We start from the raw sequence: 27923 nt of genomic DNA, 5'->3' as shown, positions 1-27923 counted from the left end.
ACATATCGCATTGAACGTTGAATACAAATGGCGTTGCCGTTACAAACGGAGACCGTGTTTATCGCGATTTTTGAACGCTAATTGAAAGTCCGAACGGCCATTGATGCCTGGGAAGAGCACTTTAAGTTTTCATTCAAGCAATGGAGGATAGAAAGAGGCGCCAAAAAGGAAGAACTTGGATCGAGGCCTCCGAACTGGTAAGAAGAAATCGGAGCTTCATTCCACTCCCATCTTTGGCCCGAGTCACTTTATATGGTGGTATTACGTACAGATATGTGTACTGTGTAGTCAGACTAACGAATGTACTGTACATTGCACTATCTGTCAGTACAAGCTAGCCTAGGCCTATGCCAACACGGAAAACAATTACTTGTTATACTAGGCCTAGACTACTCTTAGCCCTCTCTTTGATCTTGTTGCTGTTCTACATTAGCAACAAAAAAGACACGTTAGTTTGATGATCGTTCATATATTTATTTTAAATAATTCGTGCCCATTAAAATTAAACTTAATTACAATAAACTTTTTCACCAATATCCATACACTAGTAAGATACAGACTTGGCATAGGGAACGTTAATTTAGATTGAGTACGGTTGTAGAGGCCCTACAGTGGCTGGGTTGATTCAGTAAAACAAAAAAATTGTTGTAAAGGAAATAAATATAAATGCATATTTATATATGCATAGATAAATCAGCACATGGCAGGTAACGATTTGAAATATAAATGCTCCTGAATTCATTTCATGCTTTGCCACAAGATTATTTCATTACCCTGACTGCCGGTTTTAACCAAACAGTTCTGTTTCGAAGTAGCCTTAGTGTGTGGAACTCAATCAACGCCTTTTTAAGTGGGTTAAGTCTGATTTTGTCACATCACTCTGATCTAATTGCTTTGTGACTTGCATGAATAGCATTAACTAGGATTACAACTATTGCTTGCACGGACCAAACATTGGACTTCTCACCTCTGCAGAGATGAATAAAGTTAACTTTGTTCATTGCGCGGAATTCACTCTCAGATAGACAGTTTATCGCAATGACCACGATAATTGCATTCCTATACAAGAGGACATGAGCATGATAACTGATTATTGCATTCCATGCAGCGCAAATGTTAGGTTTCTTCGGAGCAGTACTGTAACTTATGACAAGGACGTGAGCAAGAATTGAAGTTCTCTGGATTTTGCAATACATACATCTAGTCTATTTGGCAAAATCTGCCAATCATGAGCAGAAATATCTCTAATTGGCATAATGGAGAAAATAACACTCCTCTGTGCTGGCATCCATAAGTACTTGCCTCCTTAAATTAGTTAACTTTAATCTACCTCTGTGTTTGTTTTCCTTCACCGAATTTTGATCAAATTGATTAAGTTTAACCTGTTTGAACAGCTAACTGTAGACATAGCGAAAGTTTGGAAAGTGAGCCCCTTTATTCTGATCCTTTTGATTTTATTTATAATTGTAGTTGTAGTGAATACCAATATGTTAAAGTAGACTACTTTGACCTATCTTTTATGTAAGCCTTTATACATGTATGCTCTTTAAGTTTTTAACTTTTGTGTTCATTGTGCAATATAGTGGGCCTGCTGATGTACGTAGCTGTTTGAATACAGAATTTTGGGATTCTGATAATTATACAGAGCCCAGCTTAAATGTAGCTTGATAATAAGTCATAGTAGCTTCACTACTGTACAGTAAATTTAAGATTGGGACTAGAAGCAATTTAAATGGTGTTTTTTTTGGCACATCAGTCCCCAGTATTATGAAGGTCAAGTCACAGCCACTCCTGTTCAAACAGCAGCAAGCCTTTCACAGCCACTCTTATTTGACGAATAATTTTGCTTTCAGAAAGCCTGTGCACGTCTGGTTATTTATGGTATCCATTCACATACTGTATAAACATGCAGGAACAGCTGCCAATCATGACTATACAAGGACTTCATCTCATTCACAAAGTGTGATAATTTGCCCACAATCAAGTTATAACATTTGATAAGGTATCTTTTATCCCTTTTTCTCCTCCCACTCCACCTCCCATCCCCTCCCACATCTTACCTCATTCTGCATAGAAGACAGTCATGTAAGATTGAACACATTTGTGTTGAAAGCTGAATGGCTTACTGTACAGCACAGTATTATAAGGTTGAGTAACAGCCGGCACGTCCAAGGAGCAGTTTGGGCTCATTTTGGATGATGGTTGACATATTCAGTAGCAATTTGGCGTGGAATACAGTAGAATTTGGAATGGAAGAATGATGGAAATTTCCTTGTTAATACACAAAAGAGAAACAAACTGCCATCCTATAGCCAGCCAGTAGAGTATGAACTCTGGGCTTCCTAAGTACTGTAGATGCATCTATGTCTGATAAAGTCGTATTGATGCCAAGTGCTACTGTTGTCTGACAGTCGTCTGAGTTGTTTGGATGAGGAGGAGGATGGTTGTTGTTTTTTTTGGGGGGGAGGGGGGTGGGATAGAGAAAGGAGCTATGTGCACTTAGAGGCAATTTGCAAGGATAGGCTACATGTGTATAAATTTCACTGTAGAGGAACATGTTTACTATATATCGTATGGTGAAATGTTACATTTGATTCCTAACCTAATGTTTGTGAGGATCTAAAGTTGACACAGTTTGTAGCATACAGTTAGTTGATGACTTGGGTATGTCATTGTTGCAGATTGACAACAACCTTTGTGTCTTTTGTTTTCATTTCATTTTCTTTATTTTTAGCTTAGGTTGGGTAGGATTCCATTGACTTTACCTTTTGGGGAAATTAAATCAGTGGCATTTACAAAGGGAGGTTGGTGGGGGGGGGGGGGGGCGGTGGGGGCATGCTTATAATATCGGACTGATTTTCAATCATCATTAACAAATTATCGCAGAATGACACAAATTGTTACAAATAAATTATCACCCCAGACTATTCTTTTTTACTGTTCATATACATGTGACTTACAGTAAGCGTACTGTACTGTTCATGCACATAGTGTACAGTGAACACTTTCTGGTAAATTTTGCACCCGCACAGCAGTGTCCCTGTTTTGTCCTTGAATTTGCCCTCTTCTCATAGGTCCGTTTGAACAGCATACGGTATCATGTTATATTCAGTTAAATGGTTAAATTGTTATGCAGTTCTTACATCATACTGCACTGTATACATTGTAATACCTTTAACACTTAAAATCATATTTATATACATGTATAATTCATAATGTGCTTAACGTTTTTTCTCTTTTCTTTTCCTAAAATTTAATTTGATTTCAGGTTTTAAAGAAATACCCCAACAGACCTCTGAGCTTCCGTGAGATATTAAGGGATATTCAGGCACTGAAACTGAAGGATGTGAGGTGAGGCTATTGTTTTTGAGTCGCACTGTACTGTACGTAAAGCTCATCTGTATCACATCCACTTTTTTTTAACATGGTCAAAATTTATTTAAAATTTTTCAAGATAAATTTTCTGGAGGTGCTGCATATCATTTTGTTTTTTCCAGACATTGACGAGTGTTCAATTTAGCAAGACAATATGTCTCAGCGAGAAAGATTTCTTTGAAAGAGGCTCTAAAAATAGTTACAGGTTTTAATTTGCACACAGGTCGTGACAAGTGACCGTTATTTTTGACTTGCTAAAATTTGAGGACCGTGCAATAATGATATTGAGCTTTAACATGTGCATGAAATTTACACATTCAAACCTAAACTTGAATATGGTCAATTCCACGGTGACTCGCGTGACATTTTTACTAAAATTCCTCTCTATTTAATATCATTAAACAAATAAAGAAATTACCTGGGAAAAAGCAGTCATGTAGTCAGTAAGGTAAGCCTTAATGCTTACAACAGTAGACAAAAAATATTTATACCTCAAGTATTGGGGGTGAAATTGGCGAAAAACTAAACGCGACTCGCGTGACAGTTACTATTAGCAAAAATCAGAATGCACACACAAATGTTCGATTTCTTATGTCTTATTAAAATATTTCCAATCACTTTTTGTAATCATACCGAAGTTGAAAAACACCTCTACCTCAATTGCTATGCAACTTTGAAAAAATGTTGTAACGCATGAAAATAACGATGAAGATGTATTGTGACTCGCGTGACAAGAAAACGTGACTCGCGTGACTAGTTCACTTTTCGGATAGTTCTAGACCAAATGCAGTAGTGAATCAAAGGTATAGATCTTGCATAGTGAAATATAACATTCATTGGTCTAGAAAGTGTCCAAAAGGTACTTCCCTTGGGAATGTCCAGATGATATTACCTCCCCGAGTTACCTTCATGACTGCAGACAGTAGGTAATATACTGTACGGGTAGTACAGTTGTTCAGGCAATATATCTTGTCAATTAATATTTGTAACAACATTTAGTCTGTTGAAGTCACTCATTTGAGAGTTATAGAAGAAAGAGATCTATCAAAATGTGATTCAAATTACCATTCTCATTTGTCATATTTGAATAAACCAAAAGTGTAATATTTGAGAAGATACATTCGCTCATAGGATTTTGGGAATGATTGAGCAGTTAAAACCTTAAGGTTGTCAAGTCATAGCACATGGCATTGCCAGATACAAATATATATTATGTTTTTGTATATTACTTAAAAATCAATGACAAGTGCTAACTTTCCAAATGTGGTGATAAAATAGGCATTACAGTATATTGCGAATAAATATTCATGATTTTAAATTCTGATACTTCAAATGAAATTATCATAATTAGTTGCATTATGTGTGCCCATATTATTCAAGTTGCCTAATTAAAGGGGAATGCATATATGATATCTTCAATCAGTGATTCATTCATCAAACTATAACATCCCTGCAAATTTCACACAGTAAATAGGTAGAAACACTATCTTGATTTGACGTGACTCGCGTGACGTGACTCGCGTGACATTCGTAAAGGGTGATTTTCTGCAAAATTTGAATATCTTCTGGAAAGGAAAATTCAGTAATCCTTTTGGTATCTATGTGAAGACGTGATATTCATTATTTGGAGTAAAACTACTGTGCAGACAAGGAGAAAAAAAAAAAAAACAGTAAATTTTGTGACTCACGTGGCAGTTAATCGAGGGTGTTTACTGTTTTCAATTTACCACTGTTGTCTAATGCCTTGATGTCAAAAAAAAATTGAAGCTATAAAGTTAACACTATGCTATAGCAAATATAATTAGTCCAACACACAGTTAATAGGTAGAAACACTATCTTGAATTGACGTGACTCGCGTGACGTGACTCGCGTGACATTCGTAAAGGGTGATTTTCCGCAAAATTTGAATATCTTCTGGAAAGGAAAATTCAGTAATCCTTTTGGTATCTATGTGAAGACTTGATATTCATTATTTGGAGTAAAACTATTGTGCAGGCAAGGAGAAAAAAAAACAAAAACAGTAAATTTTGTGACTCGCGTGACAGTAAATGGAGGGTGTTTTCAATTCACCACTATTGTCTAATGCCTTGATGTAGAAAAAAAATTGAAGCTATTAAGTGAGCACTATGCTATAGCAAATATAATTAGTCCAAAACACTGATGATACCTATGATTAATATGTACAAATCTGCACAAAATGAAATTTCACTGTATTTTTCATAATTTAGTTACTACGGGAACCATTTGTTATTACCGACCCCATAATCAAACAAATGATGTTTCTGGGGTGAAAAAAATATTTTTAGTAACTACAAGTATTCTATTTATTGGAAACTTATACAATTTTAATGTACATTGATTTTAAATTTTTTGGTATGATGTTGACCTTATCATGGAATTGACCATATATTTGAAGCACTTTATATACATGTGTAAACTGTTGAACACATTATAACCCAAAAGTTGCATGATGTAGCAATGTATGTTGTGTATATATGCACAATGTGATACAACTTGGGTGTGAACTTCTTTTTTTTTAACCCAGCATTTGTGGGCTCATATTCTGTACGTATTGAAAGTACAGTACAAGTAACATGGAAGCATACAAAGATGTGTCAATGACGTGCTACCGCTCAAACCAGCAATGTTCCACTCTTAATGCACTAATGAACATCTCAGAAGAGAAAGCTTTATTACTTAGCTGTGATAGAATATGCTGAATATATTATGTACAGTGAATTGAACAAATGTGACTGAACAGAATAGTACTTGATAAAATAATGATGATCTTTGAAAGCTATAAGAAAAAATAAGTGACAAACTGACCTGCCTTTCACTCCATGTGACGACTGTTTATCCTGTTCCTCTTAAAAAAGCAATAAATTCCAGGATATTTCAAATATAATGGATGGAATATTTACTGTAAAATCAAGTAACTTTCAGGAAAAATTTCAGTCATTGTTTAGTTTCCCTTTCGATAAAACCTGAACTGAAATATTCCAAGAAAATTAGGCATTAATGACAATAAAGGCATTGAAGACTTGTCCCAAACAGCGTGCCGCCATCTTTAAAAAGTTAACTTTCCGTTGCTTGCACTAAATGCAGAGAGTGATGAAATGTGATACCTTGTTATCTTTAGCTGGACCTGAGATGTCCATCGCTGTATCGTTTGCACACTGTGCTGTGGGTATCGACCGCAGCTGTATGTACTGACTGTACACTAGTGTCTAATTTTACCGACAGTAGCAAGCTGTGTGTGTATTTTCTGGGATCGATGGTGGTGCCTAACATTTCTGTTACACCTCACTCGAAAATAGGTCAGATTACCAGCATTAGACGTTTCTTTCTGCGCGAGTCTTCACACCCTTTAATGTCTCATGACTTGAACAGAGAACATCGTATGTTATATAATCGATCACACACATATATGGTATCAGTCGGAGAATTTTAGTCAGTGTTCAAATTATGTGTAGCAGTTCTTGAAGGATCTGAGGTCTATTTTGTCCCATTGCCCTCCTACACTTACTGTACATATATATAGCATTCTGCCCATTTTCAGATGGGATAACAGATATATATTATAATTCCATATTAACTAGTGTGCAAAGTTAGCCTAACTCACATACATGCCTAGACTATATACAGTACTAGTGCCTGTGATAGTACTCCACACATAGTCTCCTTTCCTCCCATTGCTCATGAACTGTGTTTGTTTCCTGCCCAGCTTTGTATCAATTGGTTGTGCTATATTTACAGTACAGTAGTTTCACATACTATTGAATTGTTTTCTTACATTGTAAAGAGACGTTTCTTATTGCTCCCTGACCTGCCTCCAACTCTACATACATAAAGATACTGTACTACTGTATGCACTTTCGTATCTGCCTATTAACCTACTGTGCATGGCTGGAAACGATAGTACTGCGCCCACACTTCCAGGACACTTACCCGTCTCATACTGCAGTGCGGGGGCACTGTCTCACAATGTTCCAATAAACTACAATTTAAAACAGCCAAAAAATGTTACATGCAGGGCAAAATGTACATTGCGTGGGTGTTCATATAGCTGACAAGGTATTTCACTCTTTAATCGGTGTACAGTACTGTACAGTACTGTACAGTAGGTTGTATTTTGTGTTCAACATTAATATGTATGTACATGATCCAAGTTGAGAGACAATACTGATTTTGACTTACTGTTAATTCATCAGGCTTGGAGCAGTTTTAGAGGGAATTGACCAGAGACAAATTTCAAAATTGTACACAAAAATCACAAATTTGATTGTTATACCTCTTCAGAATTCAGCCGATTTTAAGAAACCATAGATACATTTCATTTCACACTATAAATCTAACACTATGTATGTATACAATATGTATCACTGAAAGCCTCCAAGTATGTTTTCTCCATGTTTAAAAAAATGACACAAGATGACCAATTTTGCAATAAATGCATATAAAATGTTGAATTGTTATTTTCTCAGAAAACACACATATTTGACACACAGTACTTTCTGAAGTTACTGCACTGTCATTAATAACTACTCTTTGAGTGAGTAGATGAGCACCAAACTACACTAAAGACACTAATGTAGTGTGCTGTACTGTACAGTACAGCACAGTGCATTAATTGCTGTACATTGCAGTCCTTACAGTATTGAGTGTGGTAAATTATATACTGTGAGTCACATGTACAATAAGAAGCTGAGTACAGTATGTAAATACAGTACATGTATAAGACATCATAAACATACAGTATGTACACACAATTCATATAACTACATACAAGACTTTTGTACGTTTATCGGCAAGTTGTTCAATGCCATCGATGGTAAAATGAAGTGAAATTAGGACTGAAATTTGCAGCTTTTGTCCTATATATATGTTAGTGTGTACAGTACAGTTTGCATGTACACAATGAGGTTTTTTACATCATAAAAACAAAACAGATGCAGGTTCGGGGGGGGGGGGGGGAGGGAGAAGAGGGGCATGGTTCTATTGTGTGGCAAGTAATGTTATTTCATCTCAGTTATACTCCAATCCATCAATACATTAAAAATGTTTTGGTGAAGCTGCTTCCAGGAGAAGAGTTTGCATGTACACAAAAACCTTGCAATATTTTTCTAATGAATTCACCATGGCTTGTTCTCCCTTAATTTGTGCAGCTTGTACACGTACAGTCTAAGTGAAGCATGCATGTACAGTACGATCCATTTATACTGTATGTCAGTCTGTATCTTGGCACTGCCATTTATTAATGTGTTATTAATTATAACTTTTACAAATTGTATGCTCTGTTTCTCTGGCATGTTCCTCCTTAAGTGGAGTGTGTTAGATGCATGCAATAAAGGATCTGTATATTACATGCAACCTTTAATCTATGTGTATATTGCAGCATTCGTTATTATTACTACTATTTTTATTTATTATTATTGTAATTATTATGTGTAATTAATGTCCATGTATATTCTCTATTTTGCATGTTTGTGCTCTTCTGTGCTGTACCTGCAGACGGTGAGATTTATGTCTCTTATAGTTTGTTTTATTTTAACTAAATTGTCTTTCTTAGTTGTGCAGCATTTTTTGTTTTTACTTTTTGGCCCTGGTTTTGTTTTATACTCACTTTGCTTCATTCAACATGTTTGACTTTCACTTGTTTTTCTCTCTTTCTTTTCTTTTCTTTACACTAATATTTTACTGTACTGTAGCCTACTATAGTGTAGATCTACATTAGTCTTGTTCATTCACAATTTCAGCACCTCTATTCAACACCTCATTTAAGCATCATTTGAAGGTCATCAGTATCTAGCCTTAAATATGCTAGATGAAATATAAAACAATGGTCACTCATGTTCGAACTTAGAAGAAACGTTCAACAGCCCTTTGTCAAACCAGTTTGTCTTTTGGGCGATCGGTGGTCTCTAATTTAGCAAGTGTGCAATATTTCTAATTTTAGAGGTAAAGTCTATTAATTATGAGAATACACATACACATGTATTTGAGTACTATTTGACCAATCTATTATTTAGGGGGAACATACTGATGATCTTTGCTGTTTTGACAACATCTAAATTCTAAAATTTAAAATGAACAAATTTCACATGAATTCATTGACTCTACAGTGTAAGTCCTACTAATAGCATTGGTGATGAATGCAGAATGCATGGTGATGGTGCACTTTTAACTGTGTACTATAAAGTTCTATACTGTTGGTGATCCATAATCAAGACTTCGGATCCAAAACGGATCAGTAGTGTTAGTGCTCTCATGTTTCCTGTGCAGTACAGGCAGTACATGTATGCAGTAGTTGAAAGTATTGGATTAATTATGTACAGACCTAAAACTGGTACAACCTCGGGTGATGTTAAGATATTTTCAGCCAAGAGTCGCTTTTGTGAAACTAGCACCTACTATAGTTTCAATTGGACTCATTGGTTAAACCAGGGGCCACTTGATTTAGCCTCCTCCAGGGGTCAATTTGGGATTTTCTCATCTCTCATTTTCTTTCCTTCTTCATTCTTTTTTGATATGTCGTGTATGTACAGTAAGCTGTTATGGCAACAGTTTCAATGTATGATTTATTTTTATTTTAATGTTCCTTTTTCTTCTTCTTTTTTGCTGTGCATATTTTTGCTTGAAGGAATACTGTTTGATTTAGCTGGTGGTATGAGGTATTTAAACACTAAAAGAAAACTCCACTGCATGTATTTTCTCATGGATCTAAAGGAACAGCCGTTTGACAAGTTATCAGGACCATTACATACCGTAGGCTTATGTTCCCTGTTCAGTTGCACCATTCTCAGCACACTATCCACTAATACCTCCTGTACTGTAAAAACGGCATAATTTATTACATGGCAACAAAATTTAAATGTTAAATTTCTGATCACCAAACATCTAGGGTTTTCCCACTCTTCTGGTAAGATTGCTGTGAATTCACCAACTCCTCGTCTCCCCATTCCTCCGCCCCTTCATTTTTCAACATTTTGTAATTACTGTAGTGGAAACCTTGCCTTTCCTGCAGTGATGACCTTTAAATCTTTCCAGTTGCCAGGGGCGAATGCTAAATTGTAGTATGGGAACAGTACTGACCACACTTACTGTAATATTCAGTACAATCTCTTTATTTTATTATTCACTCCTGTCTTATTTGTCTCCATTATACTGTACATATATTTGCACTCAAATTAATCTACCTGTAGCTAACAAAAGCTGGTAATTTTGGCACTCTGCACCTCCCCCCCCCCCTCCCAGCTGACCTGCTTCAGGGTCAACGGTCGCCCACTGACTCTTTCTTCCAAATCTACCATTTGCCAAGGCTTTGCAAGTATAATTCCATGGTGATTTTCATTCCGCCTGGAATTTCGTTGGTTTTTAAGGTTTTGGGAAAAGTTTCCGAAGTCAGATGTCACAATATATCAGATACGGTACTGCGTCATAGAAATTGCATTGGCCCTGGTATGGGGGATCATATTACCAACTTCCATCATTCATTGATATCTGATGACCGGTAAATTCTTTTGAGAAGAATCAATCCAGCCAGCACTGGATCTGTATCTAGTACTATCGACAGGTTACAGTCATTCCATAGTACCGTATCTGACAACAAGCCACATTTCTACTGGTACAGTATTTTGCTTAATTTACATTATCACAGGTTTTAAGTTTTGAATAACTGATCAGTGAAAACGGAACAAGGCTCAAAATATAAAGTGGAAAAAAAAAGGAGTACTGTTTTGCTCAATTCTGAATCTTGTCACAAAATGTTGATTTACTGCAAGAAAACTGTTAGCTTAAAGACAGAGCTAAAATATATATTGAAGGACAACAAAAAGTACTATTTTGCAAATTTATGAAAATTGGGTTTTCCTTTTCTTTCACATCTGAAAGTTCACTTAACTCCCATCATACATTTGATGTCAGCGTGTACACACCACTTGGTATATATTTGTAATAATAATAATAATAATCAGTCAGTCATTTTTTAAGACGCTTCAGCAACCACCTTACTATGACCTGGCCAGGGATCGAACCCCAAACCTCCTGATTGCTAAGCCTCATTGCTTCAAATGTCACCGCCTTTATCACCTCGATCACAGCACTGGTTTTTCAAATACAATGTGCTGAAGGAGTAGTAGTGTAAACTGTAATTGCTACAGACAACACCATGTGATGGGAGTGTGGTATTGTCACCTTAACTTAACATGAAGCATTGTTACACATTAAAGAATACAATGCACGTCAATTTCATTAATCTCATAATTAACAGTTGCACTTGGTAATTTTTGTATTTATGACTAAAATCTTCAAATTTAGAATAATCAATTTTTGGGTGCAAGAGTTATGACAGACAACTGTCCAGGTGATAGGTACTACACCGAACAGTACATATATACTAACTTTGCTAAACTTGCATTTGGTGACGGCCAATGTTTGTCCCATAATTTTAGTCATTTGGAATGAAATAATCAGTGTGTAGATGTAATGTGATGCATTCCATACCTTCATAATGAGTTTCAATGAAATGCATGACTTGTACTGTGTCCATAGGAATCAATTTGTCACAGTTCAGACTAAATATATACGTAGAGATTGCCAGTACTTTACTGATCTGTGGGCGTGAATTGGGTACTGTACCTGCGGAACCTGCCTTCCAAAATTCACTGTGATTTTTTTTGAATGCATGATATGGATTTAGAAGTTATGTTGATTTTTCAATTTTTTGTTCTAAAAATGTATGAAAAAGAATTCACAAATTGATTTAGTTGTTACAAGATTTGTTTTTGCCTTTTGGTTTGTTTGATTTTCCCATTGTGAGTTTGAGTTTTTACTGATTGTGAGCTTTAGAACTATATCTCCAACTTGGAGTTACTGTACTCACACCCTGTAAAGCCTTTGAAATTCCAGATTTTGAGTGGAATATATGAAACGTTACCAAATTCTGGGATATTTAGACCGCATCGTGAATGCATTCTTCCATTGCCGAGATAGATAATCAAAAAAGGAAATTTTTGTTTTTGTTTGGGTATTGTAGATCATATAAATTGTGCAATAGTTGTAATGTTGTAGTTGTAATGATACCATACATGTGGGTAACACCTATCAGACTCTTTTCATTTTTTTGATCAAATTATTACAAGTTGAAATAGATAAAATATTAAACATTTCAGTTCTAATCTGTCTTCCATATATTATTTTGGACATTCAACATCTGTATGGACATGCGAATGCAAAAGCAAACTTATGAATAATCTGATTAATGTACAATCGAACAATGTTCACCTGATTTCATCCTGTGTGACTTATATTCTAAACCTATGTTCAGTTTCTGCACCTTTTTTTTTTGCCGATAAGAAAAATATAGGTGCAGTACAGTATCAAGCAGTATGCATTCAGTACAATAAAACTGCTTACAGACTTATTCACAACCATACTCTACTGTTATGTTCCTCATGTTCTGTCAGACTCTGTGTTAAAGTGTTACTAATTGTTGTAAGCTACTGTAGGTGGATAGCAGTGCACATATACTGTATGTTGTAGACAAGATGGTATATTGTCTTCAAATTGGTATTTAAATAAACTACTTGAAAGTGTTTGGTGTTTCCTTGTCCAGTCAGACTCATTCACAGACATGCAAATGAGTCGATCTAGAAAGTCACCATCGAGCGGATGTATCTCAAGGTCATATATAATATCCTTCATGTATGTAAAGAAAGGAACAGTATGTGACTGTATTCACTGTGTAGATTTGTAGTGAGTCTGTATGTACCTGTACTTGTTCTCTAGCATACAGTAGTTGACTTTACCCGTACTCTCCCATACTAACCTGTTCTCACCTGCACTCATGGATTTGTAATTGGTGTTACTCATGCTAGTGGGATGTTTGAAAACTTATCTGATGTACTGCATACAGTACATAGGACTTTGTGCTAACTTCATACTCTTGCTTAGAGCCTTATAGTCTTCTTGTACAGTACTCTTTAACCGCTCATATCAAACTTGGGAATTCTACTTGTACTCATGCTGCTGTGGTGGTAGTACTTTAATCGCCTGCGTACTAAGTATCTAGATGTACTCACACGTTTGCCTTTGCGAAATGTAAAAGTGCAAAATGGTTTCTAAAGCTACAAATAGTGTAAAAACACCAAAACTTACCACTGTAGAGTAGATTGGGTATCAACGAGTGACGTTACTTATTTTTGGTGAGCAATTTGACCCGATCTACGGAGTATATATCACTCAAAACAAGAAGTCAGTCGATCAAACTTAGACACAGACTTTCACTAAAACAAATGTGACAGATCAAGTAATATCTGAATGATTCTATTAATAGATTGTCAATGTTTTCATCACCCAAACACTGTAAATATTGTGTATTGATAAAAAATAATCATTTGACAAGGCCTCATCAAGATAACAGCATTGTTTATGGGAAATTTATCAGCCGATATACTGTAATATATAAATATGTATCAATTGGAAAAGTTGCTTTAGGATACCAAAAGAAGGGAGAAACAAATTACAGATCTGAATCTTTGCTGTTAAACACTAACTCTGTGTATTTACTATTTTAACATATTATGCATATTCAATAGTATTAACTCACATGCAAATCAGTAAGTCCCTTGTTGAAACCACAGTTCTTGGCGTGCTTTTGTCTTTTGTTTGTTTGTTGTTGTTTTTTTTTTTATTTGCAGGTATTTTCTGTGGCTCCAAACAACACAGTAGTTTATAATTCCCAATCATCTTTTTTTCTTTACAGTGGAAATGGATCTGAAGCGTGTCTCAATGCGATGCTTCACATTGGAAGTAGAGGGCCTCAGAGTCTATTCTACAAAGTGGTCGGTTTGAATGGTGTCTATGGACTAAGGGTAAGATCAGTGGCGGAGCTAGGTTTATTGGTCGGGGGGGGGGGTGAGAATGATCTGTAGGGTCGCTTTCGACACTACAGTATCTAAGCAAAGCACCACCACAGGTTGGCGTGGAGCGTACAGAAATTTTTTGAGTAAAGATACTCCCTAGATCACCGGAAATTACCCTTTTCTGGGCCTTGCTAATTTGCAGAGAAACGAAGAATAAGTAGGTGTCATTGCCATTTTGTCAGAAAATTACACCAACGAAATGTGACAAATGTCAATAGGTATTTGAGAGCGCAATAAAAAAGTCAATAGTCGCAAATAAGTAAAAAGTGGTAAAAAGCTGAAAAGGGCGCCAGCAGTCCATTTGAGTCTGTCAGGGGGGGCATCCGCCCCTCTGACTGTATGGACGCTCCGCCACTGGGTAAGATCTAAAGATGTTGAGTCAAATTTAAAATGGTCACTGTATAGATCAAGTGGCACAACTGCTAAAATGTGACCAACATGGGAAAAGAGAAAACCCATAGTGCTGCAACATTTTCTGTATCATTTTGGAATAACCGTCTTCGGTACCATCCAGTGATGATGCTAGAGTTTGCTTTAGTTTGTATGAATTCTATTTACAGTGAAAAAGATGTTTCAAACATCATCGATGCTCTATCCGCCTGTTAAAAGAGCAGAATTTTCAGAAAGTGGATACTGCAAATGTTTATCTCAAGACGGATATTAGATAAAAATGATGACATTTACAATATGAAAATGGATTTGCCCAGACACAAGCATGGGCCTCATAATGTATTTAGGGTTATCATATTATGGATATTAAAGTGCAGATGGTAAGTAAATGCCAGATAAATTGAAGTATCGCCATGCATGAATCCTCACACACTACGTAGCCTTTGGTCGCTTACACGCCATAGCAGTTTGCACTGTACCGTTACCATTTCAATTCTGTCAGGTTTTGGACATTGAGTGCAGAATCACACTGTGACTTAATCCTCAGTCGGATCGGTATAGACTCATCCAATTGCAGAAATCGTATTATAAAATGACCAATTTGTAGGGAAAGTAGCCCTGGGCAGAAAGTTGCCAAAGTGAAGATGTCTGCTACTTTCTCCTGGAACTACTAAGTTTTGTAGATAGCAATTTATCCCAAAGTTTTATCTATATAGATAGATGGAGAGGATAGAACCTTTTGGTAATTATTTTTCACATCTCCTCCTTTTAGAGAGACTTACCCCAAGAAGCTAGAGATCTCCTGGAAATTAAGAGTGATGAACCCTTAGATGCTTCCCTGGACACAGAGGGACCAATCCATGATGAAAAATACATCCCCATGAAGAAACGTCGTAAGTTGAAAGCTTTAAGTTGATGCCCAGGATTTACATAATGATATACAATGGTCAAAGGTGAAAGTGACCAGAGGCAGAGGCTTGGCTTTACTCTTCATTTAAGGGCACACTGTAATACTCATTGCTAAAGGCAGAGGCTTGGACTTAATAAGCATGGTTTCTTGACTCTAAGCACCTCTTGCTTTGCTTGACTTTGGATATTAGGAGCTATATAATTTTTTTGATTGGTTGATTAAATGATGGTAAAACTGACCAAAGATAGGGATGGTTGTATTGACAATTATGTACTTTTAGTCTTTTGTGTCATTACATTCCACTGCACATGGTTCCCATGCAGTCTGGATAAGTAGGGGGCAAAGCCCTCTTTTCTAGGTCTTGATATGTTGTTGAAGTTTTTCTGAATAGCCCTTATTTCAACACTTCTTGTGTCCAGGTATAACTTATGCAAGCAAGTTTTTTTAAGACACGAGATAAAAGTTAGCAATATAAATCAAACTACGGTGAAAAGGTTTGGCTGCAGCAAGCCATGTTTGGGTTTCAGTTCTCTTTCAGCATCCCCCCCCCCACCCTCACCACCAATTAACGTTAAGGGCTTAGCATACATTATATGCAAGAGTTACAACTATTAAGATTACTATGTTTAATAGTAAGCTAGCCTAACTAGTGTACACGTAGGCTTCATAGAAAACCATACAATGTCGTTTATGTCTTGGAGAAAAGTCTGGTTTCATTTCTTAAGAAGCGGGTGAACGATGTTGGTAACAATTACCCTTGAATACATTATAGCTGTATCTTTGATTGTATTGTTTAAGCCTTGTGTTGTTTGCATATATGTACAATTGATTACCCTCAGTCAAAGAGATCATTGTAGTTACAACTGTTGCTGTGCTCCCAATATCTGAATTATTAGCCATTTAATCCAAAGCAGAAAATGTTGTGTCCCAAAAATGTCATGTTCCCCTTTTTTTTTCTTTGTTGCAAATCATTTGAAGTGTTATGGTACCATTGTGGTTTCTGGTTTGATTTTGCCAGACCAAGATAACAGAACGTTATTAGTCTTACACCGTCTTTCATGTTTCTACCATTTATGGAAATTATGCGCTAAAGTGATCGACATCCATCTTGAAGATTCCACTGGTTTTACTTGTAATTTACTTCTCGTCTCGTCTTCCAGCTCTGTGTGTGCTACCACCGAAAGCTCATCAGTACATCCCTTCTCTGTTGCGCTTTCGGCCGGACACCACATCCACCAACATCATCAACCCTTCGTCAGACCGTAACATGCTGGAATTTCCAGACGGTAAACGGCTGCCTGGATCTCACTCGCGGCATCATTCCAAGGACAGAAGTAAACTGGCAATCAATGGGGACGAGAGTTCCATTCCTCGGCGGAAAAGTGAGAGAGTCCTGCGACCAAAGTATCATCACCATCACAAGCATCACAGGAGGAAGGCTGTGAGAATTATTCTAAAGCCTTTGAAGCCACCCGAAGGAGAAACCAACGGTAACCAATTTAATTTGATCAGTGGTCCTGTCTTTCTCTCTTTCATACCTCCTTACCTTTTCATGTCCAAGAATTTCCATCCTCTCGCTAACAAAGGGAAGTTCATAATTGGCAGGTGCGTTAGATTGTTTATTTTAGGAGTGCAGTTTTAAAGGTTCGGTCAACTGTTTTCTTACCGTATATTACTGAAAAGTGTAAAATATTGATTAATAGTACATGTTTAGGTTATCTAATTTTTTTTTTGGGGGGGGGTAGTTCTTTTATAGGTGTTAAGGTTATCTATTTTCTTTGATGGGAGTACTCTATTCGATTAAGCCCAAAAGGATTTCTTAGTTTACTTCCTTTCACATTTTTTACTTATTTGCAGTTATATTGTCTTGTTCACCTTGTTATACTATGTGATAAAACAAATAATAATAATAATATAATAATAAGTTTGGTAACATTTTCCTCAAACCTGTTCTTCATCTGAATCAAAGTTGCCAGCAAACGTCAGTTTGCACCTTACCTGGGACAAAGCATTAGTATACTGCAACTTTTGATACTTACAATCCAAGTATCACATTTTATCTCTTAAAAATGATGTGAACATTCTTTACTAAAAAATGTTGCCTACAGTTTCTTTTCTTTTTTTTTAATTGGTGAAATTTCAATTCCATTTTAATTATATACCTTCTATTGTTTTTCACATGACAGGTCAGAAAGAGGATTTCTTTGGTAACTCTAGACGGCCCCAAACAATTAGTGAAATATTGGCCTCTCTCCATGGCAAGGTAATAGTCAATCCAAGTGTGTAAATGATGATGCGATATTCATTACAAGGAATAAGCTAATACCAAGGATCGGTGAGAAGTTTAAAATCCCAGTATCAGACTGGACAAGTATTTATAATGAGTGGAGTATGGAAGTCCAGACCAAAAATAAATTTTTGTGAAAGGAGGTCTTTTCATACTAGAATTTTATTGAAAGTCCGTACAGATGAAAAAAGGAGTGTTTGTGGTAATGTGTAGATTTAATGTTTTGAAAATTTAGGAAACTGCAAGACTTGCAGATGATATTTAAAATATAAAATATCAATTGCGATATTCATATTAGCATTAGAAATGGATACACATAGGGATCGGCACCAACTAAGGGTTGTATAGAACTGTTGGGAGAGCACAGGACTTGTAACCGTTAGGTCACTGGTCCAAACACATATATAACACACATATAACACATATAGGGATCGTCACCAACTAAGGGCTGGATAGATCATTTGGTAGAACTCAGGACTTGTAACCCTTAGGTCACTGGTGCAAACACATATCTAACACATATATACCACATATAGGGTTCGGCACCAACTTAATGCTAGATAGCAGAGTTGGTAACACTCAGGACTTGTAACCCTTAGGTCAATGGTCCGAACACATATATAACACATATAGGGTTCGGCACCAACTAAAGGCTAGATAGCACAGTTGGTAGAGTGCAGGGGCTTGTAACCCTTAGGGCACTGGTCTGAACACATATATAAAACATATATAACACATATAGGGATTGGTGCCAACTAACGGCTAGATAGCACAGTTGGTAGAACTCAGGACTTGTAACCCTTGGTTCAATGGTCGGAACACATATATAACACATACAGGGATCGGTGCCAACTAAAGGTTGGATAGCACAGTTGGTAGAGTGCAGGGGCTTGGAACCCTTAGGTCACTGGTTCAATTTGGTCAAAGACACAAAGAGTCTCAATTTCACTCTTCCAAAATCGTATGTCGATTGAGAGAAATCAGAACTATTAAATTTGACCAGAGCTAAGATGGCCGCCGTTCTGTCTAATGTGTGATGCCTCAATGACACTAGCCCTGCACAAAAATGTAGTTACTATTTATGATGCTTTCTTTTTACATTTTCTTTCCATCTTTATTTTCCACCTGTTGCAACTAGAAAAAAGTGGCCTAAATTAAAAAGCAATTAACATATGTATAAATAATTGTTCTTGCAACCCAGCAACCACGGAGAAGACTCCCCAAGAGGAACAGAAAGCTGAGCCTGAAAGGGTTAGAGAGGAGAAGTCTGTCTGTGGACTTGGAGACCCCTGACTCCAAACTGGTTCATGTTAACCCCAAGGTAAGTGTCATCCCAGTTACAGCAATCTCTGGTTCAATGACACACAAATTGAAAATGCGATCAGAAATTTGAGTCCGATCAGCCTTGTTTCCAACCAACTTCCCTGTTTTGTTGAAGTAAAGTTTGCAAGTTCTCCATATTAATTATACTTTATTTCCCGAGTTTGTAGATATTCCAGATGCCTTGGTTAATTCACAAAACTTTGTCATTTTTCTTAGGTGATTATTTTAGAGTTTTAATTATGTTGACAGAATCTTATCAACAAGCACACTTTCAACAGTCTACCACTTCAACACCAGTACAAACTTCTGAGGCTACTACCAGAAGTAGACACCGTTAAGACACCTGATAGCAATCTGAGGTGAGTTCTCAGTTAATGTCACCTCGGTAATCATGAGCTACTTACGTAAATGTTGAAGTGCATAGGTTAGTGCATCTGAGAGTACTCAAATATGAGTACTCCATATCCTGTATCTTCATAAAAAGTAAATTGGTTATTGTGAGGACATTTGTTACAATTTGGAATGACTACCCTTAGTCATCTTAAGCCAATGTGATTTGAGTACTCCATATCCTGTTTCTTCATAAAACAGTTATATGTGAAGACATTTGTTACAATTTGGAATGAGTACCCTGTGTCATCTAATGTCAATGTGATATGAGTACTCCATATCCTGTTTCTTCATAAAAAAGTTATTTTGGTTATTGTGAGGACATTTGTTACAATTTGGAATGAGTATCCTGTGCCATCTAATGTCAATGTGATATGAGTACTCCATATCCTGTTTCTTCATAAAAAAGTTATATTGGTTATTGTGAGGACATTTGTTACAATTTGGAATGAGTACCCTTTGCTTTCAAATGTCAACGTGATATGAGTGCTCCATATCCTGTATCTTCATCACAACGTTATATTGGTTATTGTGAGGACATTTGTTACAATTTGGAATGAGTATCTTGTACCATCTAATGTCAATGTGATATGAGTACTTTATATCCTGCATCTTCATAAAAAAGTTATGCTTGTGACTTTGAAGGCTTCTCTACAATATGGAATGAGCTCTACTTGTCATCAGATTGCATGCTGTTATAAAAACTTACGTCCCTTCACTGGCCACATGACCGTCATTGCCTGCGACTAAATTGATAGCAATTCATCGAAAAACAACAAATGTTGCTAGACTCAAGTGTAAGTGCTCATAACTCACATCCACTTGAAATTATGTTTTAGAGTTGGATCGGCTTAGTTCAAGTTTTGGATACGAAAGGAGAATGAAATGTGGGACACTTATTCCCAAGTCATGGTGTCTATTGAGAAAGCCCTAATCATAGATGCTATTTATTTTCTTATTATCTTTTTTTGCGCTCCACCCTCTCTCTCCCTCAGGCTGAGAGCAGCAGCTCTAGACAATGAGTTCTTTGCTAAGGCATGCAGTCAGTGGAGGACCCGTTTGAAAAATGGAGAATTCACCCCAGAGATGCAGGCTAGGCTTCAGCAGGAGTTGATGAAAGAGAGGTCCAAAGTAGACCCATGGAAGGTATGATGACTGTGGAGGCAGGGTGGGGAGGCTCAGCTGTACATAAGTGTTTTTTTTGGGGGGGGGGGCATGAAAATCATGAGCTAAAGCTGCAGTTGATTACAAACTAGTAGAATATTTTGATCCATTTGGATCATTTGCTACTTAATCCTCTCATGAAAGACAGTAGGAGGAAACCTTCCTTGCATTGAAATGTCATATGCAGCATTTACCCCGTTGGGGGGGGGGGGTTGGAGTAATGAGGTTGCGAGCTAGGGAGTAGTGAGCTGCTGTTGAATTTTCCAATCCTTCTTTCGACACTCAGGTTTTTGTCACTTGCGTCTCTACAGGAGGGAGATTTTGGTGTCGATCACTACTAGGGAGGGTTATAGCAGATTTCATCCTAGCAGTAATTGAAAATATACTCTTTTAGATTTTGTGTTGCAGTTGTGGAATTAAAACAAGTGACTGAATGACACTTCTTTCTGCCTTGGGTTTTGGGCTGAAACTGTCGTAACATTTTGTGACACAAACTTCTCTGCATTGGATTGAACACTGACAAGCTTGGTTTGTTATTGTATTAGTCTAAACAATTGAATATCTTTGTTACATTGAATTGTTTTCAGTTGTTGACTTCTTGAAACAGTGTAAACACAGTATCTTAAGATGGGAAACTTCAGATACCAGATTTCTACAAGATTTAATTGATTAAGTCACCCATTTGTTCCGATCACTTTGCTTGTTTATTGACACTGTCAGATCTTGGCCTGTACTAGTAGTAGAGGATACGAACAGTGTTCATAAAATACTTTTTCCTCTCTATCTACAGAGGGCAAACTTTGAGCCTTTCTGGGGACAGTCGTACGTGAACCCATTAGCAAATCTCCACGCTACGCTCTTAAGCTCACCTCCAAAGAAATCCACCAGGCGTAGTGCTCCCGTGGTGCACTGCGAATCGAGAACCAGCACAAAGCATTCTGTGAGCGAACAACCTCCAAAGCAGGCGGTCGCTGCCAGACAGGAGTCGGTCAAGAAGGAGAAGGGTCCACGATCTCCTGGTATTCCTCCCCTACCACCACCAACACCTCCAGGTCAGATGGAGGTCAAACCAGAAAGGCACGGCAAGATCATCCTGAAACTGAATTTGAAGGAGGTGAAGGCAGCAGCAGCCGCTGCGCAGAATGCCAAACACCTCAAAATGACTTCTCCCAAGAAATCCAAACAGAGGAACGATTACGTCTGTAGTAAACTCTTGACGGACATAGCTAACGCAACTCAGAAGGAGAAAGGATTTGTAGAAAAGCAGAGATCGGGTGCAATAACTGGCATTTTAAACACGGGCCGGATATTGCCTTCGCTGAATTTGAAACGTCCAGGTGAGGCGCTCTTGCCAAGGGGAAGGGGGGATGTTCCTTTGGAGAAACGCATCAAGCAGGAGAGTGAGGAACCTCCCACTAGCCTCGGTCGAGGTCTACAGAGGCCTCTCGGTAGTCCACAGAGTAGTATTGTTTCAGCAAGGACAGTGGCTCAGGTCAAGGGAACTGGTATGAAACAGGGGCAAACAAGGACGCTAGCGCAGATCAAAACTCAAATGTTAGCCAAAGTGCAGGCTGCTCACGGGCAGACTAAGACATTAGCTCAGATAAAAGCACAAACTAGTGCCAAGCTTCAACAGAGGTCGCCACCCGAGAGGACTGCTCGGCCCTATGGCCATGTCCCAACTATCTTAGGTAGGGGGCGACCTCACAATCTCACACAACTGAAATCAATAGTTCCCACTAACGCTACCGCTGTGTCTGCTTTGCTCAATAATCAACTCGGTGACCTCTCCAGCGTGACAGCGTTAGTAACGAATCAATCTGGAGAAATATCTGGGAGGACAAATCAAGTTGTGGCAGTGGCAGTGTCCTCAGAGAAGCCACCTCACCAGACGGTGAAGCCAATCATCATCAAAGCTCAGCCGGGGATGTCGCTGGTAATTGTTAGTCAACCAAATGTAAATAGCCAATCTAGAACAGTCACAACGTCAAAGGTTGAACTCATTAGTTCGACGAGTGCAAACGTCGCTAAGTCGAGGAGTCACCTCCCAAATGTTGTTTCAAGTAGTGCTTTAAACTGTATCAGCACCACCCAAGTTAATTCCTTGGTAGCTGCAAACCGAGCGGCCTCTATAGGATTGGCGGCCACACCCTCGATATCTAGCATGAGACCATCCGTAAATAGCGAACGGAAGACGATCCGGCCCTCTCAAGTGGAGAGCACCCAAGTCGTTAAGGTCTATGCCGTGGACCCTAGCAAACCCAACTTTGTCCGTATAACGGAACAGACTGGTCTAGGGCAGGCCCAGGTCACAATGCATTCGTTATCGTCCAAGGAACATCCAGCTAACTCGCTCATGAGTAAGACGACTTTTGCTACGGCACCTGGACTATCTGCCAAAACTACCATGGTTCAGCTTCTGCCAACTGTCACAAGCAACCAATTAAAACACTCCTCGTCAAACTCCTCGTCACTATCATCCCACCCCCCTCCCACCATCGTCTCTTCCAGCAAGCCCTTATTTAGCACTGCGGGCGGCCAGGGTGCTCAAGCCAATCTGTTTTTAAGTTCCGCGTCGCCCTCGCCGGTCAAGAGTATAAAGAGTACGAGTGCGAATCAAATAGTGGCTGCCAATGTGACCTCCTCCAAAGACCCGACGGATACCAAGAATGGACCGTCCGTAGATTGCAGCAGTTGTAAACTAAAGGGCCTAGTGTCCTGCAAAGGATGTGGTGCATTCTGCCACCATGACTGTATCAATTCATCCAATTTGTGTGTTTCATGTTTGATTAGGTAAATAATATTTATTTGTATGATTGATTGAATTTTTTTTATTTTTTTTATTTTTTTTTTACGTAAAACTTCTATCTGGTTTTAATGAGGAGTGTCAAGTTGCCTGGTTGTAAACACAGATGGCGTTTGCCAGTGAAAGCTACATCTGTGTGGATAAGTCAGTGTACAGAAATGTGCTGACATACACACAGCCATGCATCTGTTTAATGGAGTAATGGATACCTATCTCTCTAACTTCCCATCTCTTAACATATATCCCGTAGCAATTATCAAACTAGAATCATTCTCTTTAATACTGGAAACTGAATAACTATCGCTCCTCCTTCAATATGCTGGGCAGAAAAAGAGCATACACAGTAGGGCATCACCAGGTGTCCTTTTTCTCATAAATCAGAAAACTTGTTCACTTTTTTTCAAGTGTTTTAACATTGTCCTCTTTTAATTACTTTTAAAAATCTGTCTGGGAAGTGCTAACATTTTGAGGGCTAGTATGGATTACCATACATACAACTAAATCTTTAGACAAGTCTTAGATGAGGTATCTTTTATTACTCTATTGAACATGGTATAACATTGCAGTGGTGGTCACAAATGACATGTTACACATGTTGACAAATGTAACTATGAAGCTGTCACGATGATAAAAGATGGATATTCGTTCTCGGAAACAATGTAAAACAATCGCTCCTTCAAAGAATATGATTGCGTTCTGTAACCATATTTCTAATCTCACCAGTTTCAGTTCAGTTTCTTGAGCAATGTTCTCTTCCAGACTTATCTTTTTCTTTTGGTCCAATAAAATGCAATTACCAGGTGTTTAGCTTCAATAGGTATTTAACGATAACAGTTTCATCTCGATTCGTATATGCAATTATGTTTTTCTAGCTAGCTAGCTGTGGTACAACAGTGTGGTACGTGTAGGCCAGGTCTTCATTGTACTAAACAGTAACAAATGTTTCAGAAGATATTAAAACATCCGTTTCCTCATATTACAAAGGTAATACAGGACTTACAGGTGAGCATTTCTTTGTGACTGCTGAAGGAGGGACATATTCTAAGCATCCTTTTTCTTCACTGCAAAATGAAACTTTTGGACTATGCTTTTAATGCTTCAAAAATTAACAAAATAGCAGACATTGGTGAGACAAGTTGTGCTTGCAAAAAACAACCCAGTTTGATATTCATATTCTTGCGAGAGGTACTCACTGACCCTGCTTTATTGTTTGTTACCTTTAGACTGGTCTTCAGATGAGTCTTGACCTTTAACCTTACAGGTTAAATTTGAGTCTTGACCTTTAACCTTACAGGTGATATTAACTTATTTTGTACCGTTGCGGTATTACAATGCCATTTTTGAAGAGAACAAATTGAAGCTTTAATCTAAGTTGCATTATCCGGTTTACATTATCAACTGAGTTTGGTACATTATTCAAATTTAACAAAGTAATGATAATAATACTAACAGGCAGTTGTGTATGCAAACCTAACATTTTCATGGTTGTTTTCAAAGTGGGGGGTGTGAGGGTTGGGAGGGCTCTACGGTGTCATTTCTGGATTCGATGTGCTATTCCACTTGTTTGTTTCTCTCACTTCTTTGTACTATTTATATAATTTCAATACTAGAAGGTTGGGTGTAACAACGTGAGATGGTGGAAATCCCTAGAAACTATTTATTCATTTAATGATTATTATAACACAGAAACAACACAGAAACTCCTGGTGCAGGACTGATGATAAACATTTCAAAGTTTGGGGGAAAAAAGGAAGAAAAGACAAGAAAATAGCTTATATGGCTTTACATCTGTACTCTGACAATCACAATATCTGCCAATAGTGTGATATTAATCAATCAATCAATCAATCAATATTGTATATCATGTAACAGATATTGGAAAGTTCTTAGTTCTGGGCATTACCACTCTAGCAGGTCCATAGAGGTTAAAACACATGCATATGACATTGTCAGAAGGTGAACACATGTCTCACAGTATAATGATTATACTTATAATAGTTCATATGCAGAGATGTTGCATATTTATGTTAGAATACCACTCTAGCAGGTCCATAGAAGTTAAAACACATCCATATGACATTGTCAGAAGGTGAGAGCATGTCTCACAGTATAATGATTATACTTATAATAGTTCATATGCAGAGATGTTGCATATACATGTTAGAATACCACTCTAGCAGGTCCATAGAAGTTAAAACACACCCATATGACATTGTCAGAAGGTGAACGCATGTCTCACAGTATTATGAATATACTTATAAATAGTTCATATGCAGAGATGTCGCATGTTTATGTTAGAATATTTTGGGGGTAGTTTCGTCGCCATTAATTTGACTCACCATGGTGACAATATATGTTACCATAGAAACAGTTCATCAGTCGCTTAAACCCATTAATCCAAACTTAGTAACATGTCACATGTGTTGACAATGCATTACAGACATACGAAAAAATGCATAAGATGCAGATTAAAATTGAGCAGTGCAGTGGCAAGAAATATTATTAAAAGATCTGTACCTGATGCAATAATATTAGTATCGACCAATGCAAATGTCGATACAATATCTTTGGTGGTTTGGCTAGTCACGTGTTTGGAATTTGACAGTAGTTCAATAACCCTTTATTTGGCAAACCATAACAAATTCAGCTTTTTTTCTTTTTCTTTCTTTACCTCAGGGCAGCTCTTAGCTCGGTTAAAGTAATATTTGCTGTTTGGAATTTCATTTCAGCATTTTTGGAATCCAAAACTGCAAAAGAACTCTCCATTTCCATTTTGTAATTTTTGCTTTTGCTGATGCGGTTTGTAAATCAAGGGGTCTATTCTCCTTGGGAAATACCCAGCAAAATTGTCTCGGGTCGACGTTAATTACGTCATCTGCATAATTATTCCTCATTGAATCATCCGGGCCATGGCAGACCTCCACGCCTCTTAGTCCTTTTAAGTGTGACCGATTTTTTTTTTAATTTTTTTTTTAATTCGCTGGAAAAGAAACATTCATCTTGCTTTCTTTTTCTTGACATGTCAGTTTTATTTGGTTAAGCAGTAAGATGAAAGCAGAATTGTACATATTAATTTTATTCAGCAGTTGTAAATAAATTGTCCTGCTAGTTATTTGTGATATACAAGAAGTAAAAAAAACCTTATTTCTGTGAGAAAAAAAAAAACATGAAACAAAATAGACTTGAATGTCTTCATTCTCTGTGAGAAGTGGTGGTGAAGTGTTGCCATGGAAACACTCTTGCAACATCGCTTTAGATTTAAAATTACTCCCAATGTTTCAAATCACAGAATAATTCCACATAATCTAGATTAGCACACATACCACAATACTAAATGCTCTACAAGTGTTAAATTAATCAAAATAATGTTATTGTTATTTTTAGATTTTCTACTCCCCACTTGTACTTCACGATACTCACCCCCTCCCCCTCCATATAGTTTCCAGTCCTGTGAGTAGGTGACGTTGCTGTTTTAAAACGTTTTTCACCAAATCAAATGCGAAGAAGTTAATACCCACTATTATGAGAGTCTGTGACATCCTCCTGGTTTGCTTGTACTGTGACGGAAAAGAAAATGCTTCTAAAACACTGTTTATATATTGGGCCTATGCAAAAAAATGTATGGTGATATATGAAAGTTGTGTGGGCCTTGATATCTTTAGGAAATCAAGAACACTACCCTCTCACCCCCCCCCTCCCACACACACACCCGGTCTCCAACCCTCCCATTTATACACTGAATAATATTTTCCAGTTGTGTGTCGTGTGTTCATAAAGCTTCTGTTTGAATGAGTAGTTAAGATTCACGCAAGTAAATAAACCTTGGTTAGTCTGTGTAGACAACCTAACATACTCCCCTTCACTGTATGTGTGGTATGATGTGCACTAATTTTGAGTTTTAAAAACCATTCACATTAACTAGAATATTGTGTAGCTTATTGTTTCAATTTTAACAAAATATGTTAATATGCAGCAGCTTCGACAAATATTGCCGCCTGTGCATCTTAATGTGTTTACAGTGGGCCTATATTTCGCCTATGCATTTTCATGTGTTTACAGTGGGCCTATATTTCGCCTATGTGTTTGCAGAGGGCCTATACCGCAATATTCTCTCCGATATATTGTGTTCCATTTCGTTGTCCCTGCATTGCAGATGGAAATGAGAGTCGCCATCAACCATTATTACTTGTGTTTTATGTAATAAGTATCTCTCTAAACGGAGAACAAAATAAGAGAATGAAACAAAACAGATCTCAGTCACGTGTCATCTCTCATCTTTGCTGTCCTTGTTTTACCCCCTGGGGGGGGGGTTGCTTTATGTATTTAGTACTTTGATTTATAAAGTGAAAAGAAAA

At 37.4% G+C, this 27923-nt stretch overlaps 1 protein-coding gene across 1 annotated transcript; it reads left to right on the top strand.

Moving 5' to 3' along the window:
• Positions 1 to 3: 3 nt before the first annotated feature.
• On the top strand, positions 4 to 27824 carry LOC139974104 (uncharacterized). The gene is made up of 10 exons (XM_071981021.1): positions 4 to 197; positions 3269 to 3351; positions 14139 to 14247; positions 15461 to 15581; positions 16759 to 17088; positions 17785 to 17861; positions 19087 to 19206; positions 19458 to 19567; positions 20594 to 20744; positions 21553 to 27824. The coding sequence occupies exons 1-10, from the start codon at positions 141 to 143 to the stop codon at positions 23557 to 23559; spliced, it is 3165 nt and encodes a 1054-aa protein (XP_071837122.1). The 5' UTR covers positions 4 to 140; the 3' UTR covers positions 23560 to 27824.
• Positions 27825 to 27923: the final 99 nt, after the last annotated feature.

The sequence above is a fragment of the Apostichopus japonicus genome, chromosome 9, assembly GCF_037975245.1.
Source record: "Apostichopus japonicus isolate 1M-3 chromosome 9, ASM3797524v1, whole genome shotgun sequence".
Taxonomy (NCBI): domain Eukaryota; kingdom Metazoa; phylum Echinodermata; class Holothuroidea; order Aspidochirotida; family Stichopodidae; genus Apostichopus; species Apostichopus japonicus.
Note: the sequence above shows the minus strand (reverse complement) of the source record. Positions and strands in the feature narration are given on the sequence as shown.

Excerpts from the sequence above, each read along its gene's own strand:
- LOC139974104 (XM_071981021.1), top strand. The coding sequence starts at position 141 with ATGGAGGATAGAAAGAGGCGCCAAAAAGGAAGAACTTGGATCGAGGCC. Across the intron at positions 15,582-16,758 it reads CATCCCCATGAAGAAACGTC|CTCTGTGTGTGCTACCACCG; the intron begins GTAAGTTGAAAG and ends CTCGTCTTCCAG. Across the intron at positions 19,207-19,457 it reads TGGTTCATGTTAACCCCAAG|AATCTTATCAACAAGCACAC; the intron begins GTAAGTGTCATC and ends TTATGTTGACAG.